Here is a 20,803-nt window from a genome sequence, read left to right as displayed (position 1 = left end):
AAATATCGTGGGCGGAATCGCGGTGGTTCCACCCAGTATCAGATTATACTCCTGAGCTTCACCTTTAACCAACATCAGAAACATAGAAAAGTGACAGCAGAATAAGACTGAGCAGTCCATTGAGTCTGCCCATTTTGTTTTTGTTTTTTTCTTGTTTTTTTTTTAACTTTATTGTCTAAGTATAGATCTATGTTTGTCACAAGCATGTTTGAAGTAATTTACGGTTGACTGTCTCACTACCTCTGTTGGGAGTTTATTCCAAGCATCATCTACCCTTTCAGTAAAAAAAAAAAAACTTTCTAAGAATAGTTTTAAACATTCCTCTAGTTAGTTTGAGATCATGTCCCCCTGTTTTTGATTTCGTATTGAAAAAACTGCCCTCTTGAACCTTTTTCACACCTTGATGTATTTAAAGGTTTCCATTATGTCTCCTCTTTTCTCCAGACTGTACATTTTAAGTTCCTGAAGTCGCTCTTGATGTGTTTTATCCCCCAAACCTTTCACCATTTTTGTTACCTCTCTCTGGACTCGTTATATTTTATTAATGTCTTTCTGTAAGTGAGGTCTCCAGAACTGGACACAGTATTCTAAATGAGGTCTCACTCCAGGAGATGAGCTAGGCTCTACTGATCATGAACGGTTCCAGGTGAATTCTAATAGCTCATTGTTTTAGTGCCCCATTGCAGGTGACCCAGGCTTACTCAAGGCATGGAATCAAAAAGCAGTTGGTCTTGACCAGAGCTCCTGATAGTGAAGAAGGGACGGGGACCCTAGTGGACCCAGTTTACTTTGCTGTAAACTGACACCATCATGGTCCTCAAGATCACCACACCAAGAGGGTGGCTGGACTGGAGAGGCAACAATGCTGAGGCTGTTCACAGGGCTACAGACAAGAAAACAGTGAGATCAAGACAGGGAAGGGGAAGATATGATATATGAGGAAATAGTCCAAGCAAAGGTCCAGCCAAACAGCAAGCAAGAGCTTAGTCAGATCCAAACAGAGGTCTCAGCAGGCAGCAAGTAAGAAAGTCAATCCAGGTTGATAACCAACAGGTGACTGAAGTATTATAGATCTTTCCATAAGGTAACTAATAGCGATTTGCTGAACACCCCCAGTTCGTTCCCACCAGAACTCCCTAACATTGAAAAAGTTTGGACCCGAACCACGAACCCTATTAAAGTCTATGTGATCCGAACTTGGAAAATCCCTATTTTGAAGGCTTATATGCAAGTTGTTGGCCATAAAAAAGGTGTCAGGACCCGAGGACTGCCCTAGGGGACATGTATTAATGCAAAACATTTTTTTTAAAGGGGCAGTGATTTTAATGATGCTTAAAGTGAAACAATAAGAATGAAAAATGTATTTAAATATAGTGCCTGGCGGGCGGGTCCCCTTAGTCTGCCCCTGTAACGTGGCATATCTGTACCATGTATAGAACCTGCTGCAGCAAAACTGACATATATAAAGAAAACAAATGAGATTTACAGTAATTTGATTTTACCTGCAAGCTTTCTTTATTTTATAAACAATGGCTTGGGGAGCCAGTCTGTATGATGAGGCCACATTTTAGTGCATGTGCTTGTAAATAGCTGGTTGTTAAGGAGCGGACGGGGAAGCCAGCTTCCCTGCTGACAGCTAAATAAAATAAAACCCATTGCTGGCAATTTAAAAATGTGTAAAAAACAGTGTTGGGGTCTCCCCCAAACCATTCTAGGCCCTTTGGGTCTGTTATGGATTTTAAGGGGAACCCCATGCCAAAATGTTTTTAAAAATGGCGTGGGATTCCCCCAAGATCCATACCAGACCCTTATCTGATCAGGCAGCCTGGCAGGCCAGGAAAGGGGGGGACTCACTCGTCCCTCCTCCTGAATCATACCAGGCCACCTGCCCTCAACACTGGGGAAGGGTGCTTTGGGGCAGAGGGGGTTCTGCCCTCCCCGCGCTGCACAATGCATTCTAAGTCCAAATTGGCCGCGGCATCCTTAACAACTGATGAATCATCAGCTGACAACGGGCTTCCCCGCTGACAGCTTAATGAAAAAAAAAATGGTACCCCTACTCATTCACCAAACAAAGTGTAAAAAAGCAATAAAAACACACAGAAACGCAGTTGGTAAAAATTCCTTTATTAAAATAAAAAACAATTACCCCCGATGTAGATCCTTTATCAATCTAGATGCCCGCTGCACCTCCGAACCCGAAAAGAAATAGAAAAAAGCACCGCCCATGATGAAGGCTACCGCCGTCTGCCTACTGTGCGGTCTAACAGTTCTTAAATAGCCAAGGGGCCGAGCCACCTGGCGACGCCACATGGAGGCACTTCCCCAAGTGGCATCACCACCCAGTGCATGCTGGGTCGGTGACATCCAAAGGGCAGTACCACCAGGTTTAAGAACAGCTTAACTACTGTCAGATGGCAGGGTCATGATTGACAATGTATCCACATTGGGGGACATTTGTTTTTTATTTTTAATAAATAAATTGTCAAAAACTGTATGTGCATTATTTTTTCTTTGTGTCACTTTTTTTGATGAATGAGTAGAGGTACAATGTACCCTATACTTATTCACATAAGGGGTCAGGGCCTTGTTAAAGGGAGCTTCCAGATTCTGATAAGCCCCCTGTCCGCAGACCCCCTCAACCACTGCCCATGATTGTAGGAAAGAGTCCCTTGTCCACATCAACATGGGACAAGGTGCTTTGGGGTGGCGGGGCAGAGCCCCCCCCTGCCCCAAAGCACCCCCCATGTTGAGGGCATGTGGCCTGGCATGGTTCAGGAGGGGGCGTTTGCTTGTCTCCCCTTTTTACCTGGCCTGCCAGGCTGCATGCTCAGGTAAGGGTATAGTATTTTGGGGGGGACCTCACGCCGTTTTAAAAATTTTGGCATGGGGTTTCCCTATCAATCATTACTAGTCCCAAAGAGTCTGATATGGATGGGGGGGGGGGGACAATGCCTGTAGTCTCATTTCATTGCATTGCAACTGGCCATTTTGTTAGAGGTGCAGAAATTTGATTCTTCATGTCAGAGCTATCTTCTGATGACTGGTGATCAAATGACTGATAAAAAACATATTTATAAGGCTATAAGGCAGCAGGAGATCTGCAAAAAGTACAAATCTACAGAAAAAATGCAGCAGAAGCAGGGAGATTCTTGCACTGTAGGTACTGATTTCTTTCTAGCAAGCCTTCATGAGAAAAGTAAGCAGCACAGAAGTGTCATCAAAAAATATCACTCAAAATCTTGTGAGATTCGATTTTAAAGGAACAGACACATTTTTGGGGCTGCTGTGCAGGTGCTGGAAATATAAAAGTTGGTGCCAAATGCCAGCTGTGCACTTGTGAGCATGGCCAAAATGTAGGTGTGGTTAAATATGGGCATGGCCTGCAGTGAGTGTTTCTTCACAGTCTATGGCTTGTAGTATTTTGCATTTACTCTTTTGTCCTTAGGACACTGAGGGAGAAACTTAGAAAAATCACTTAGCATGTCATGGCTATCGACGGGCTTGCAAAGATTGCACTTACCTTTTGGAATGGCTTAAGGGGAAAAGGTTAAACAGAGTCTGAACCTACTTGCTATATACATGGAACATATTATTATTATTATTATTATTGCTATTATGAAACAGGATTTATATAGCAGCAACAGTTTGTGCAGCGCTTTACAACGTTAGGACAAACAGTACTGTTACAATACAATTCGATACTGGAGGAATCAGAGGGCCCTGGCTGTTAGAGCTTACATATGTCAGTCTTTGTACCCACAAATATGCCTTAATTACTGTGCTAGTCCAACAAACACACATAAACCTTGGCACAAATTATCAATTTAAAGAAGGAATATCTTCTATCATATATGCTTTTCTGGACACTAAATATACAGAGAGAACTAACACGTTGTCTGACCCTAAAAAATAGTTTAGAACTTCTTTGCAACAAGCAACTTTTAAGACAATAAAAATCTTTGATACAAAGTATATACTGAGCAACAAAGCATAAAAATTGCAGCAATTAGGACTATATAATGTACAATATAGCGTAAATAGTGGTTAGGACTATCTAATGTACATATAGAGGACAGCAGTCAGGACTATGTAACAAATAACAGAGAATATGGAGTGAGCGATCAGTAAGATCTAATGTGCAACATAGCGTATAATGCAATTGTCAGGACATTGTAGTGTACAAAATATCATATATGGTGCAGCGGTAAGGACTACATAACATACAACATAGCATACTGAGTATAGCATTCAGGACTGTGTGGTCAGTGTGCCCCCTTCATTGTGTAACATTCAACATAGCATATCGAATGATGAGGTTAGAACTATGTAGCATATAGGGTGCAGGCGTCAGGACTATGTACATTAGTTACTCAGTGTGCCCCCTTACATTGGTGGTCAGTGCTTCCTCTCAGTGTTCAGTGTACCCTCTTATACTGGTGCTCTGTGCCCTTTATATTGGTGGTTAGTGCTACCCCTTACATTAGTGGTCAGTGCTCCTGCTTATACTGGTGGTCAGTGCTCCCTCTTATACCGGTGGTCAGTGCGCTCTCTTATATTAGTGATCAGTGTTCCCTTATCCATGCTCCCTCTTATGTTAGTGGTTAGTGTTCCCTCTTTTGTTAGTGATCAGCGCTCCCTCTTGCTCCCTCTTATGTTAGTGGTCAGTGTTCCCCCTTGCTCCCTCTTATGTTAGTGGTCAGTGTTCCCCCTTACATTAGTGATCAGTGCATCCTATTAGGCTAGCCATTCATGGATCGAAATTCAGTCAGTTCAACAGGGACTGGTCACATTTCAATCCATGTATGGGCTAGCTGGATGTGCCATGTTAATCTTGTGTACAACCAGCCTGTTTGTTTTTTCCCAAATTATCATTGCTGCTGGCTATAGCTAGCAGCACTGATAATTGTATTCTGCTGGCAGGGAAGGCGCCCTGCTGACAGAACACAATACCTTGAATATGTGGATGGCGAATGGGAAAATATATTTCTTTCATTCAACCTGCTGGTGGAATGAAAAAAATCTATAATGCATGGCCTGTCTTAGATTAGTGATCAGTGGGAAGTTTTGGGGGTGCTAAAGCACACCCATGCACCCCCCGCCATCACCCCTGCAGAGCCACAGTGCACACTTTGCAGCTTACACTGCAGATACAGTATATTGTTTAGGCCTCAGCCAGTGTTGAGGGCATGGAGATTACTAATACATTTTTGCTGGAGGGCACTGTGCTGAAGGCCTGGTCTGGGGAAGGATCTTTTATTCCCCTCACTGAGGAACTACCTGTGGAAGCGAGGTGGCAGTCAGCTTCTGGGACATTGTGAGTAAAGGATTTTTATACTTGTCTACAGCTATAGAGATTTTTGCTAGCAGTTTGTCCATCTTTTGAACATTTGGCAGTATCTTGATCCCCTGAACCCCTCTCCTGTTTCAAGCTACTGAGCAATAAACTCTAAAAAGATATCCCTTAGACGGAGCCTGTATTGTCAGTGTGCATGGAAATGTGCTTGTGACTGGCAGCCTCTGTATTAACAAGGGAGACCTGGATAAATCTACAGTGTTGGGGTGATCGCTACATTTCGGTTTGAAGGCTTTAAGTGTTACTAAACCCACAACAGTAAAATCAGTCTGTATCTGCAAAAAGTACAAATCTACAGAAAAAATGCAGCAGAAGCAGGGAGATTCTTGCACTGTAGGTACTGATTTCTTTCTAGCAAGCCTTCATGAGAAAAGTAAGCAGCACAGAAGTGTCATCAAAAAATATCACTCAAAATCTTGTGAGATTCGATTTTAAAGGAACAGACACATTTTTGGGGCTGCTGTGCAGGTGCTGGAAATATAAAAGTTGGTGCCAAATGCCAGCTGTGCACTTGTGAGCATGGCCAAAATGTAGGTGTGGTTAAATATGGGCATGGCCTGCAGTGAGTGTTTCTTCACAGTCTATGGCTTGTAGTATTTTGCATTTACTCTTTTGTCCTTAGGACACTGAGGGAGAAACTTAGAAAAATCACTTAGCATGTCATGGCTATCGACGGGCTTGCAAAGATTGCACTTACCTTTTGGAATGGCTTAAGGGGAAAAGGTTAAACAGAGTCTGAACCTACTTGCTATATACATGGAACATATTATTATTATTATTATTATTACTATTATGAAACAGGATTTATATAGCAGCAACAGTTTGCGCAGCGCTTTACAACGTTAGGACAAACAGTACTGTTACAATACAATTCGATACTGGAGGAATCAGAGGGCCCTGGCTGTTAGAGCTTACATATGTCAGTCTTTGTACCCACAAATATGCCTTAATTACTGTGCTAGTCCAACAAACACACATAAACCTTGGCACAAATTATCAATTTAAAGAAGGAATATCTTCTATCATATATGCTTTTCTGGACACTAAATATACAGAGAGAACTAACACGTTGTCTGACCCTAAAAAATAGTTTAGAACTTCTTTGCAACAAGCAACTTTTAAGACAATAAAAATCTTTGATACAAAGTATATACTGAGCAACAAAGCATAAAAATTGCAGCAATTAGGACTATATAATGTACAATATAGCGTAAATAGTGGTTAGGACTATCTAATGTACATATAGAGGACAGCAGTCAGGACTATGTAACAAATAACAGAGAATATGGAGTGAGCGATCAGTAAGATCTAATGTGCAACATAGCGTATAATGCAATTGTCAGGACATTGTAGTGTACAAAATATCATATATGGTGCAGCGGTAAGGACTACATAACATACAACATAGCATACTGAGTATAGCATTCAGGACTGTGTGGTTAGTGTGCCCCCTTCATTGTGTAACATTCAACAAAGCATATCGAATGATGAGGTTAGAACTATGTAGCATATAGGGTGCAGGCGTCAGGACTATGTACATTAGTTACTCAGTGTGCCCCCTTACATTGGTGGTCAGTGCTTCCTCTCAGTGTTCAGTGTACCCTCTTATACTGGTGCTCTGTGCCCTTTATATTGGTGGTTAGTGCTACCCCTTACATTAGTGGTCAGTGCTCCTGCTTATACTGGTGGTCAGTGCTCCCTCTTATACCGGTGGTCAGTGCGCTCTCTTATATTAGTGATCAGTGTTCCCTTATCAGTGCTCCCTCTTATGTTAGTGGTTAGTGTTCCCTCTTTTGTTAGTGATCAGCGCTCCCTCTTGCTCCCTCTTATGTTAGTGGTCAGTGTTCCCCCTTGCTCCCTCTTATGTTAGTGGTCAGTGTTCCCCCTTACATTAGTGATCAGTGCATCCTATTAGGCTAGCCATTCATGGATCGAAATTCAGTCAGTTCAACAGGGACTGGTCACATTTCAATCCATGTATGGGCTAGCTGGATGTGCCATGTTAATCTTGTGTACAACCAGCCTGTTTGTTTTTTCCCAAATTATCATTGCTGCTGGCTATAGCTAGCAGCACTGATAATTGTATTCTGCTGGCAGGGAAGGCGCCCTGCTGACAGAACACAATACCTTGAATATGTGGATGGCGAATGGGAAAATATATTTCTTTCATTCAACCTGCTGGTGGAATGAAAAAAATATATAATGCATGGCCTGTCTTAGATTAGTGATCAGTGGGAAGTTTTGGGGGTGCTAAAGCACACCCATGCACCCCCCGCCACCACCCCTGCCGAGCCACAGTGCACACTTTGCAGCTTACACTGCAGATACAGTATTTTGTTTAGGCCTCAGCCAGTGTTGAGGGCATGGAGATTACTAATACATTTTTGCTGGAGGGCACTGTGCTGAAGGCCTGGTCTGGGGAAGGATCTTTTATTCCCCTCACTGAGGAACTACCTGTGGAAGCGAGGTGGCAGTCAGCTTCTGGGACATTGTGAGTAAAGGATTTTTATACTTGTCTACAGCTATAGAGATTTTTGCTAGCAGTTTGTCCATCTTTTGAACATTTGGCAGTATCTTGATCCCCTGAACCCCTCTCCTGTTTCAAGCTACTGAGCAATAAACTCTAAAAAGATATCCCTTAGACGGAGCCTGTATTGTCAGTGTGCATGGAAATGTGCTTGTGACTGGCAGCCTCTGTATTAGCAAGGGAGAACTGGATAAATCGACAGTGTTGGGGTGATCGCTACATTTCGGTTTGAAGGCTTTAAGTGTTACTAAACCCACAACAGTAAAATCAGTCTGTATATGCAGTAAAGCATGCTTGTTATACTCACTGTGGAACCTAAGGGGTTACTCCTGCTCATAGTGTAAAAAAGCGGTTTTATCCTGTCATCTCTGATCCTCCCCTTCTTCCACTGTCCCCAATCCATCTCCGGATAAGACAGAGCTTTTGGAGTCACTCTGCACATGCTCAGTTTGGTGTGTATTGCAAGATATTTTTTTTTTCTGGGAGGGTGCATGTGATCAGCAAAGGGCCAATCAGCACTGTCCAGACAGAGGGTCAGGGGTCCTGCGGCCTCATAGGATAGTCAGAGGAGAATGAAAATTCCTCCTACAAACTTTAACCATGCACTGATAGAAGTAACAAGACTGCTGTATACTGCTGATGAGAAAAGGTATTTAGCAGTTTAATTTTACTAAAATAATTGCATTTCAATGTGTACTGTGGAAGACCAGATATAGTGAACGCAGGGTCCTGGGTATAGTAACACTTTAAAGGCTAAGTTAATCTTTAAGTAAAACAACTAAATGCACATATTTATGCAGGTAAACAAGTGTATTTATTATTTTTTTACACAGGAGCCTGCAAAATATTGCACCAAGTGGATTGCAGGTGCCATGTCAGGCTCCTGCACATCCTCTTCCAGCTTTTTGCCCATACCTCCTTACATGTTTTCAGTTAGAAATCTGGAGGAAGATTAAAATAACTAAAAGTGTGCTGATAGGCACACTTGTAGTCCATTGAGAAGTACAAGCCCATCTGCCACAGTGACTTGTAGTTTATTCTTTCACAGATCTCTGATTTTAAATGTGACAGCGGCTGCAGAACCCCCACTTGCTGTCACAGGAAAGGACTCAGTGGGTGAGGCAGGAAAGTTCACCCTAAATACGGATGTACCATATTCCTTAAGGTGAACTTATCCTTTAAACTTTCCTTTTAAAGCAGAGTTCCACCCAAAAGTGGAACTTCCGCTCATTTGCTTCCTCCCCCCTCCTGTTTTTGAGAGGTACCCTTCCCCACTTCGGGGAGACGGAAGTCTGGCCCCCTCCTCCTTCCCTCGCCGCTGAGCCAATACAAATCCGAAGTGCGTTTCGCGCATGCACAGTAGGGACCAGCCTGTGAAGCCGCAAGGCTTCACTGCCGGGTTCCCTCACCGGCAATGGTGGCGGCAGCACCCTACAGCCGATGGAAACATCGGCTGCGGTGCTGACATCGCTGGACTCCAGGACAAGTAAGTGTCCTTATATTAAAAGTCAGCAGCTAAAGTATGTGTAGCTGCTGACTTTAAATTTTTGGAGGGGGTGAGGCTGGAACATGGCTTTAAGCGGATCGTCGCCCGCCACCCCATTCTATTTTTAACCTCTGCTTACCAGTTGGTCTATTGTGCACATTTCAGATACTCATTTACCCAGAGGATTCAGCATTGTGCCTCTGAGATCCTCTTGTCTTCTTCCTTTGCTAGATCCCACACCGCCATGTTGCTTGTGACATCATCAAGAGGCCCACAGGTTCTTCTGGGTTCAACTGTCCCAATGATGCAGTGCTAGGCACGTCCCCCTCCTCCTTTCCTAATAAAGTGTTATATCTATGGTATATATGACATGCATATCCCAGGAGGCACAGAGAGCACTGTACAAGTCATTCGCCTAGGCAAGTGACATGCATTGGTGGTGAGACTGCACATTTTCATGAACCTCTTAACGAAAGCTATACTATACGCATGCAGTTGGTATAGAAAAGAATCAACCCCTTTTAAATAATCACGTTTTGTGGCTTTGCAGCCTGAGATGAAGACAGACACAGTTTTTGTGTTATATTGCTGTATTTGCTTAGCACGCAAAGCGATTTGGCTTTCAGCTGTGGTCATTTTGATTAGCTCATCATAAAAAGAGCTTTCCTGGAGCATTTCAATTCCTAGGAGTGAAACTGAAGTAAACAATCAACTATGGGTGGCAAGGCACTGTCAAAAGATCTCCAGGATAGTTGTGGACAGGTGCAAGTCAGAAGATGGATACAAAAAAATACCAAATGCTTTATCAATGCCTAGAAGCCCAGTGAAGTCTAATAATAAGAAGTGGAAGGTATTTGGTACAACAAAGGCCCTTGCTGGATCAGGAAATCGCTCCAAACTGGATTAAATAGCCAGGAGGAAACTGGTTACAGAAGCTACAAAGAGGCCTAAAGCAACTGTAAAGAAGTTGCAGGAATTTATGACAAAGAGTGGTCATTGTGTGCATGTGACAACAATATCACAAATTCTCCACAAATGTGACTTGTACAGGAGGGTTGCAAGAAAAAAGCCACTCCTCAAGAAAAACCACATGCAGTCATGACTGAGCTTTGCCATAACGCACCTTAAAGATTTTGAGGCCACATGGAAAAAGGTGTTATGGCTAGATAAGACTAAAAATGAATTATTTGGCCTCAACACCAAACGATATGTCTGGTGAAAATCCAATACAGCTCACCATTCAAATAACACTATACCTACAGTAAAGTGTGGCAATATACTGTTATGGGAATGTTTCTCTGCAGCAGGGACTGGAACACTTGTTAGGATAGAAGAAAAAATGGATGGTGCAAAATACTGTCAAACTACTGAGGAAAATCTGCTGCCTTCTGCCTGAAAGTTGTCAATAGGAAGAAGGTTTACCTTCCAACATGACAATCATCCAAAGCACACAGCAAAAATGACCACACAGTGGTTGAAGGAGAAATGGCCTAGTCCGAGCTCAGACTTAAACCCCATTGAAAATCTGTGGAACGACTTGAAGACTGCAGTCCAAAAACGGTCACCATCAAATTTAACTAAACCTGAGCAGTTCTGCAAAGAAGAGTGGACAAATACCGCAAAGTCTAGATGTGTAAATTAGTAGAGAAATATCCCAACAGACTAAAGGCTGTAATTAAAGCAAAAGGCGGTTCAACAAACTATTGAAACAGGGTGATCCTTTTTCCAACTCAGTAATTCTATTTTAGAATTTTTTACATTTTATTCTGAAATTGTTAGTGTTATATCTTTCGCTTGGATGTTATAGGTTGCACTGAGTAAATAAAGCTGGATAAAACAAAACTGTGTCTGCCTTCACTTTTAAGGATGTAAAGCAACAAAATGTGATTATTTCAAAAGGGGGGTTGATTCCTATACCCACTACCTACTGTATATATGGCCTCTTGGCAGGTTGACTTTAAACCTAGAGGCCGCATATGTGCGTCCCATATGTAAATATTTTTGTGATGAGAGCATGCTCAGATGTCTACTTGCAATCGGAAGCTTTCCGATCATGTGACCGCTGTGACAGCCAATCACAGCGATCACATGATGAAATGCCCGCCTTCGCCTCTCTGCATTTAGAGCCTTTTAAAGAGCCAGGAGACAATGACGAGAAGGGATTAAATAAAGATAAATAAATTCTTTGTGAAATCTGTTGACATTTTCAGCCTACTGATAACTGGACTGAGTCCCATCCCAATTAAAACAAAATGGCAGCTGTTGAGACATCACACACTCCAAAGGGTTACAGATAAGGAATTGCATTGCTAATATTGTTTCTTGCTTCTGCGCTGCTACAAATGAATGACCTTCTTCTGATTTTCTCACTTTAGGGGGACCTGAAACGTTATCTGAGAGCCCAGCGGAAGGCAGATGGCATGACACCAGACCTTTTGACCTGTGATCTTACAACCTTACAGAGAATGGCATATGAAATTACACTTGGACTCATGCACCTTCATAAAAATAATTATATCCACAGGTACACCACCGCCTTATTTTATTTCTCTACAGTACACACACCTATCAATGCTTTAGCATTTTCTTTAATGATAAACTATTTCTTTACATATGCTTTATGGACTAAATGTGTTTCATGAGATGATTTTTGTAGCAAAAATGCACGGAGAAGGAAATTGGGGCAGGAAATCCCTGACCTATGTGAAATAGAATATTACTGTAATAGAAACAGCAGAGAGGAGATTATAAAACATTCATCCAAGCAAGGAATCAAGGAGTGTGAAATGTCCTTATAACACATCCTTAGAACTCATTAAAATGTTCAAGAGAGTCATAAATTGGTAAAAAAAAAATCTTACTGGGTGGCTCTTTATCTTTTTCATGATCTTTAAAATCGTATGTACATTTCAAAGTTCTGCACAGTGACGTGAAACTTAGCGATAAATTATACACTGTGACAATAGTCAGTGTAATAAGTTGGTGTGACAGATTATATACTGTAATATTAGGTAGTATGATAGTCAGTGGGGAATTCTGTACAATGCACATATGTTAATTCCAAAATGGGGGAGCAGATGGAGCCATGGAGGTGAGTGAGCAGAATGAGGGGCAAAGTACAATGCAGCCAATACAGATCCAAGTCAATGGGGGGGAAAAGCTGTAACTTAGTTCTGCCAGTAGAGGGAGACCTCAGAGAAAGTGGTGTGTAGAGTATGGAACTATAAGGAGTGTGGTGACTAAGTAGCTGTACATAAGCAAGAAACAGGCAGGACATTGAAGCCCTATACTTGAATACCACAATTCTACCACTGCACCATATCATATTATATTAAATTCACAGACAGATAGTGCAGTGCTAAAAAAAAAAAAAAAAAAAAATTACAATAAACATGAAAAATGAATGTATAAATATGTTGGAAAGAAGCAAAGTCCAAATAAAAACATAAATAAGCAGCCAGATATAGAGCAGTAGTCACAGTGGAGAGAAACAACCACTGGTGATAGCAGATGTAAAAAGGTGACTAAAAGTTGTAACTTCACCCCAAGATGGATATTGAATCTGCTTACCAGTTGGGATGACCACTAGATTATAGGTGGCCTGACTGGGCATATGAAAATGGACCTCTTCTGGATCATATAGGCTGAGAACACTCAGATGGTAATACCGGTTCCCAAAAAATAGAACACACAGCGCTTCCATAGTGCAATAACGAATACAACTTTTAATGGTATATAAATAAATGCATTGTCCTTTTAGGTGTCCCTAGACCAGTCAAGCTATCATACTTTTGTGTGCCAGCATCTCATGCTTAGCTCTTGTTTAATGACTGTGAGTAATGTCTGTGGAATGACACACACTGCTAGAGAGGTGGAAATTGCTTAGTAAGCATAGTCTGTAAGAAGACATGGACGATTCCAGGGAAGTCTACATGGATTAGTGAGCAGTGTCTGGGTGGAAGACAGGGACACTGGTGAGGATTTGGACACTAATTAGTGAAAGCTCTCTGTTGCTAGGACACGGGACACTACTAAGGATATAGAAACTGCTCAGTAAACATGTCTGGGGGGGGGGGGGGCAATGTTGTGGCTGGGATGTGAACACTGATTAGTGAGCAGTGTTTTTTTTTTTTTTTTGGGGGGGGGGGGGGACAAGGAAACTGCTGGAAATGTGGTGGACACTGCTTTAAAAACATGAAAATGGATAGGACAACACTGCTGGACTGATAGGTGAGGATGAGGATTGTTTGTAGGAAGACCATGAATACTGCTGAGGATGTGGACACTGATTACTGAGGATTGTCTGTGGGGAAGACATGGACACTGCTGGGGATGTGGACACTGATTAGTGAGGATTGTCTGTGGGGAAGACATGGACAATGCTGGGGATGTGGACACTGATTAGTGAGGATTGTCTGTGGGGAAGACATGGACAATGCTGGGGATGTGGACACTGATTAGTGAGGATTGTCTGTGGGGAAGACATGGACAATGCTGGGGATGTGGACACTGATTAGTGAGGATTGTCTGTGGGTAAGACATGGACACTGCTGGGGATGTGGACACTGATTAGTGAGGATTGTCTATGGGGAAGACATGGACAATGCTGGGGATGTGGACACTGATTAGTGAGGTTTGTCTGTGGGGAAGACATGGACACTGCTGGGGATGTGGACACTGATTAGTGAGGATTGTCTGTGTGGAAGACATGGACAATGCTGGGGATGTGGACACTGATTAGTGAGGATTGTCTGTGGGGAAGACATGGACACTGCTGGGGATGTGGACTCTGATTAGTGAGGATTGTCTGTGGGGAAGACATGGACAATGCTGGGGATGTGGACTCTGATTAGTGAGGATTGTCTGTGGGGAAGACATGGACACTGCTGGGGATGTGGACTCTGATTAGTGAGGATTGTCTGTGGGGAAGACATGGACAATGCTGGGGATGTGGACACTGATTAGTGAGGATTGTCTGTGGGGAAGACATGGACACTGCTGGGGATGTGGACTCTGATTAGTGAGGATTGTCTGTGGGGAAGACATGGACAATGCTGGGGATGTGGACACTGATTAGTGAGGATTGTCTGTGGGTAAGACATGGACACTGCTGGGGATGTGGACACTGATTAGTGAGGATTGTCTATGGGGAAGACATGGACAATGCTGGGGATGTGGACACTGATTAGTGAGGTTTGTCTGTGGGGAAGACATGGACACTGCTGGGGATGTGGACTCTGATTAGTGAGGATTGTCTGTGGGGAAGACATGGACACTGCTGGGGATGTGGACACTGATTAGTGAGGATTGTCTGTGGGGAAGACATGGACACTGCTGGGGATGTGGACACTGATTAGTGAGGATTGTCTGTGTGGAAGACATGGACAATGCTGGGGATGTGGACACTGATTAGTGAGGATTGTCTGTGGGGAAGACATGGACACTGCTGGGGATGTGGACTCTGATTAGTGAGGATTGTCTGTGGGGAAGACATGGACAATGCTGGGGATGTGGACTCTGATTAGTGAGGATTGTCTGTGGGGAAGACATGGACACTGCTGGGGATGTGGACTCTGATTAGTGAGGATTGTCTGTGGGGAAGACATGGACAATGCTGGGGATGTGGACACTGATTAGTGAGGATTGTCTGTGGGGAAGACATGGACACTGCTGGGGATGTGGACTCTGATTAGTGAGGATTGTCTGTGGGGAAGACATGGACAATGCTGGGGATGTGGACTCTGATTAGTGAGGATTGTCTGTGGGGAAGACATGGACACTGCTGGGGATGTGGACTTTGATTAGTGAGGATTGTCTGTGGGGAAGACATGGACAATGCTGGGGATGTGGACACTGATTAGTGAGGATTGTCTGTGGGGAAGACATGGACAATGCTGGGGATGTGGACACTGATTAGTGAGGTTTGTCTGTGGGGAAGACATGGACACTGCTGGGGATGTGGACACTGATTAGTGAGGATTGTCTGTGGGGAAGACATAGACACTGCTGGGGATGTGGACACTGATTAGTGAGGATTGTCTGTGGGGAAGACATGGACACTGCTGGGGATGTGGACACTGATTAGTGAGGATTGTCTGTGGGGAAGACATGGACACTGCTGGGGATGTGGACACTGATTAGTGAGGATTGTCTATGGGAAGGAAAATAACACTGCTGGGGATGTGGGCAATGATTAGTGAGCAATGTCTGCAGGGAGAGCATGAACACTACTCGGGATATGGACACGGCTTACTGAGAAACATCTGTGAGTTGGACATGGGCATTACTGGGGATGTGGTCTCTAATTAGTGAGGATTGCCTGTGGGGAAGATATGAACACTGCTGGGGATGTGGACACTGATTAGTGAGCAATGTTTGCAGGAAGAGCATGAACACTGCTGAGGATATGAACACAGCTAAGTGAGAAATGTCTGTGGGGAGGACAAGGACACTGCTGGGGATGTGGACACTGATTAGTGAGATATGTCTGTGGGGAAGACATGGACAATGCTGGGGATGTGGACACTGATTAGTGAGGATTGTCTGTGGGTAAGACATGGACACTGCTGGGGATGTGGACACTGATTAGTGAGGATTGTCTATGGGGAAGACATGGACACTGCTGGGGATGTGGACTCTGATTAGTGAGGATTGTCTGTGGGGAAGACATGGACAATGCTGGGGATGTGGACACTGATTAGTGAGGATTGTCTGTGGGGAAGACATGGACAATGCTGGGGATGTGGACACTGATTAGTGAGGATTGTCTGTGGGGAAGACATGGACAATGCTGGGGATGTGGACACTGATTAGTGAGATATGTCTGTGGGGAAGACATGGACAATGCTGGGGATGTGGACACTGATTAGTGAGATATGTCTGTGGGGAGAACATGGACACTGCTGGGGATGTGGACACTGATTAGTGAGATATGTCTGTGGGGAGGACATGGACACTGCTGGGGATGTGGACACTGATTAGTGAGGATTGTCTGTGGGGAAGACATGGACAATGCTGGGGATGTGGACACTGATTAGTGAGGATTGTCTGTGGGGAAGACATGGACACTGCTGGGGATGTGGACACTGATTAGTGAGGATTGTCTATGGGGAAGACATGGACACTGCTGGGGATGTGGACTCTGATTAGTGAGGATTGTCTGTGGGGAAGACATGGACAATGCTGGGGATGTGGACACTGATTAGTGAGGATTGTCTGTGGGGAAGACATGGACAATGCTGGGGATGTGGACACTGATTAGTGAGGATTGTCTGTGGGGAAGACATGGACAATGCTGGGGATGTGGACACTGATTAGTGAGATATGTCTGTGGGGAAGACATGGACAATGCTGGGGATGTGGACACTGATTAGTGAGATATGTCTGTGGGGAGAACATGGACACTGCTGGGGATGTGGACACTGATTAGTGAGGATTGTCTGTGGGGAAGACATGGACAATGCTGGGGATGTGGACACTGATTAGTGAGGATTGTCTGTGGGGAAGACATGGACACTGCTGGGGATGTGGACACTGATTAGTGAGGATTGTCTGTGGGGAAGACATGGACAATGCTGGGGATGTGGACACTGATTAGTGAGGATTGTCTGTGGTGAAGACATAGACACTACTGGGTATGTGGACACTGATTAGTGAGGGTTGTCTGTGGGGAGAACATGGACACTGCTGGGGATGTGGACTCTGATTTGTGAGGATTGTCTGTGGGGAGAACATGATTTTTCCTGGAGATGTAGACACTGATTAGTGAGGATTGTCTGGGGGGAGGACAGGAACACTGCTGAAGATGTGGACTCTGATTAGTGAGGATTGTCTGCGGGGAGAATATGAACTTTCCTGGAGATGTAGACACTGATTAGTGAGGATTGTGTGTGGGGAGGACAGGAACATTGCTGGGATGTGGACTCTGATTAGGGAGGATTGCCTGTGGGGAGGACATGAACACTGTTGGGGATGTGGACACTGCTGAAGATGTGGACACTGATTAGTGAGAAATGTCTGTGGGAAGGTCATGAACACTGTGGGGATGTGGACACTGATTAGTGCGGATTGTCTGTTGGGAGGACATGGAAACTTTTGGGGATGTGGAAACTACTTAGTAAACGCTAAATGTAGTAGGAGTGTAGGTACTTCTCATTCAGGAATATCTCTGTATTGTCTGTGGACACTGGGAAGTAAACAAACTTTGTACACAATATTTATAGCCCTAAGATTCCAAGAGAACTGTTTTGTCCTGATGTTTCAGATCACAGTACAGTTTTTCACTCTTTCTAATTCCTCTCCATGTAGCAGAAGTCACAAAAACTTCAACAAATAAAGCTCTAATGTGCTTCATTTATTTAAAAGAATGCCTAAAAATATCTCCAAGCTGTCCTTAGAAACACCAGTGCACACCAGCATCTATGCAGGTTATCTCTACAATACATTACATACTTGATTTATCTCTTTGAAGAACCTGCAAGTGCAGAAATGTACTTCTTGACCTGCCAATAACACACTGCCCTGTTGTGAGTTGACAACACACTGCTTTTTTGAGGACTGAGTGGTGTCAGCCCTACCCAGTGTCTTTCTTTACACAGTCAGCTACTCCCATTCTCAGATCTCTAGAACATAACAGCTAACAATTCTGTAGTCCAAACTAAAGAGGTCTGAAGAGTCTCTTTGAGAAAACACAAGAATTATGCAGGGGGCACAGACAGGACAGCTCTGAAATTGTGACAAGCTCAGCAGTTTTCCCTCTACTTATCTAGGAGATAAAGCAACATTCTTCCAATGGTTACTATACCAGATCAAAAGGGAGCAAATAGGAAAACTTCATAGTTGGGATTTACACTTTATTGGTTAGAGGAGGACAATACAATAGCCTGTGTTGCCATTATAAATATCTCTCTTCATTTTAATATCATATTGAATATTAGGTTTGTGGGTAGAATTGAGGTAGAATGTACAAAGGTAGATAAGAAATCTTTACAAAATGATGCACCTCTCTCATCTACATAATTAGGGATCTGTTGACAGAATACACAATGTCCTGTGTCACTGATAGAATAACTAAAAATAGATAGAAATATTCAGAATTCCATTCCTTACCAATACATGAATGTCCGTATCAGAGAATGCACGTATGTATTGATTTGACACCGCCATTGAGCATTATCTTAAAGAAACAATAACAATTGGCCACTGCCAGTAAAATACAACCCAGTTGATTGGCCGCACCCTTTAAAAATAATCACCTGCGTACGGTAATCAACTGCAGGAATAAGATTCTAGCGGTGTGATGTTTGTGCCTTGACCTCTTCAAAGTGGGAAGCTGTGCACTCTAAAGTTCTCCCTTTATGGGAATAAATTGTTCTGATCTTTTCTGTTTTGGTAGGCACAGTCTATTTTTGTCTGCAGGTGCAGATAATGGTGTTTCTTACTGAGTTTTCATTTTTATATATTTGCAGTGATCTTGCCCTAAGAAACTGCCTTCTTACCTCTGATCTGACTGTCCGAATTGGAGACTACGGCATTTCTCACAATAATTACAAGGTATGAACAACCTAGGGAGTCTAAATGTTTTAGAATAACCCAAGATGGAAAGAAGGTTGTGTGTGCATTTCAACAGTGTTGTTTGTTCATTTTACTTCTCTTCCCTCATCAAACTGTCATTGGTAGGGGGCCCAAGGCTAATGGCTGCTCCAATGGCAATGCTGGTAGCAAACATGCACACAGTCCTCCACTAGATAACAGATTGGACTTCTAGAACTGGTATTAGCATGTTGGCTTTTTCATACCTATGTGAATGACAACAACTCTTTTACACCACATGTCCACCACATTTTGTCACCAACCATACTGTGGACTTAAACCTAGAATGTGCTATTAGAAAAAACTTTGAAATGGAGCTAGCATTTAAAGTCACACTTAACACGAATTGACAGGGCACAAAAAGCTTTACCATACCCTATTATTACAGTGAGTAAAGAGATAACTAAACTCAAGAACAGAAATGTAGTATATTGCAGCTTACAGTCCTTAAATAGGATGATTGCATTCATTCTCTCTTTTTTTTTCAATCAAAAAACTTTTTCAGCAAATACAGACAATACCTATTGATCTTGCCAGAAAAACATTGTCCTTGTCACTTCCTACGAGCTGCAATGAAGAATGTTTTCCTTCCTAGCTCTCTGCTGTACACTACCAATTGACCTTCCCTCAATGAAGGTGAAGAGACATATTTGTAGTCCATTTCAGGAGAGCAACCTAAGGTGACAACCATGTCTCCCTCCATAGATACAGTGGAGGAATGATAGGGACCCAAAGACAGGAGGGCTGTTATTTATATACAGGGGAGCTCTGTATGGATCAGGATAAGATCTCCCAGCCATAAATGGGGCTCTATTCCTACTTCCTATCCACCACAGACTTTACTCCCCCCCCCCCCGTACGTATGCTTCATAGTAATAAATTAAAAATTGAAAAAGGAGAGTAGGATCCAATTGTAATGGCCGTGGCAGGTGTAAAAGTTTAGAGATCTCAAAACCAGAGTTTAATACTCTAGCATGCAAAAAACCCTAAAATATCCATTTTTAAGTGGACTGACTCTATAAGATGATTTTTAATCTTTTGCTTTTCTATGTATAGCTAAGAAAACAACAGTAACTAGCAAACAAGCTTATTTTTCTGTATCGTTAAATTAGGCTAAAGTTTTTTGACTTGGGTAATTCATACTCTACTGGGCATTACTGCCTAATCCATCAACATTTTAACTGAAGACATGTTTTTTTAGGTGTGCCATCTCACTTAAAAAAGAATAAGGGGGAAGACAGAGCAGAAAGTGACCTTGGTTGTAGTGAGGGGATAGATAATTTATTGGGAAAGCAAGTAGAGTGGGAGCTGACTGTGCAAAGTAAGAGGATAGGAAGAAAGAGGAAGCAGAGTGACAGGTGATAATGGGCCAGGAGAGAGTATAGATAATGGAAAGAGAAATTCAACTGCTTGTGGACCAAGAAAGCATAAAAAGGGAGAGCAGAAGCTGATCATAGGAAGCGGTGGAGGCAAGAGAGGGATGACAGCAAAACATGGATCATTGCCATGGCAACAGGTGCAATTGCTACTTTAGCAAAGGGGTAGATCCTTTCCACACCATGGCAATAGGAATGATCCCTTCATTACCATGGTACCACCAGAGATTCCTCTTGATTCTCATGGTGACAGAGTGCCCAGCACAATTGCCATGCCAAAGAAGGCACTGGAACCATGGCCATGGTGATAGAGGGGTTGGTCTCTGTTGTTTGCTGGAAATATCTGCCCCACTTCCAAGGCATTGGAGAAATATGTAGTGCTGCCCTAATAGAGGAATCAGCTCCACTGCCTTGAATCTAGGAGGCCTCATTGCCATGGTCCAGATGATATGATGATGAAAGGATGT

The 20,803-nt window shown here is 43.1% G+C and overlaps 1 protein-coding gene across 2 annotated transcripts in view; it reads left to right on the top strand.

Annotated features, from left to right (window-relative positions):
* Positions 1-20,803, top strand: part of LMTK3 (lemur tyrosine kinase 3) — a 158,877-nt gene that overhangs the window by 100,436 nt on the left and 37,638 nt on the right. For both annotated transcript variants that reach the window (XM_082274377.1, XM_082274376.1), the window contains exons 8-9: positions 11,745-11,893; positions 18,837-18,921. In XM_082274377.1, coding sequence (XP_082130503.1) covers positions 11,745-11,893; positions 18,837-18,921 — 234 coding nt within the window. The remainder of the gene's footprint in view (positions 1-11,744; positions 11,894-18,836; positions 18,922-20,803) is intronic.

Source organism: Pelophylax lessonae (genome assembly GCF_965119305.1).
Source record: "Pelophylax lessonae genome assembly, chromosome: 12".
In the NCBI taxonomy this organism is placed as follows: domain Eukaryota; kingdom Metazoa; phylum Chordata; class Amphibia; order Anura; family Ranidae; genus Pelophylax; species Pelophylax lessonae.
Note: the sequence above shows the minus strand (reverse complement) of the source record. Positions and strands in the feature narration are given on the sequence as shown.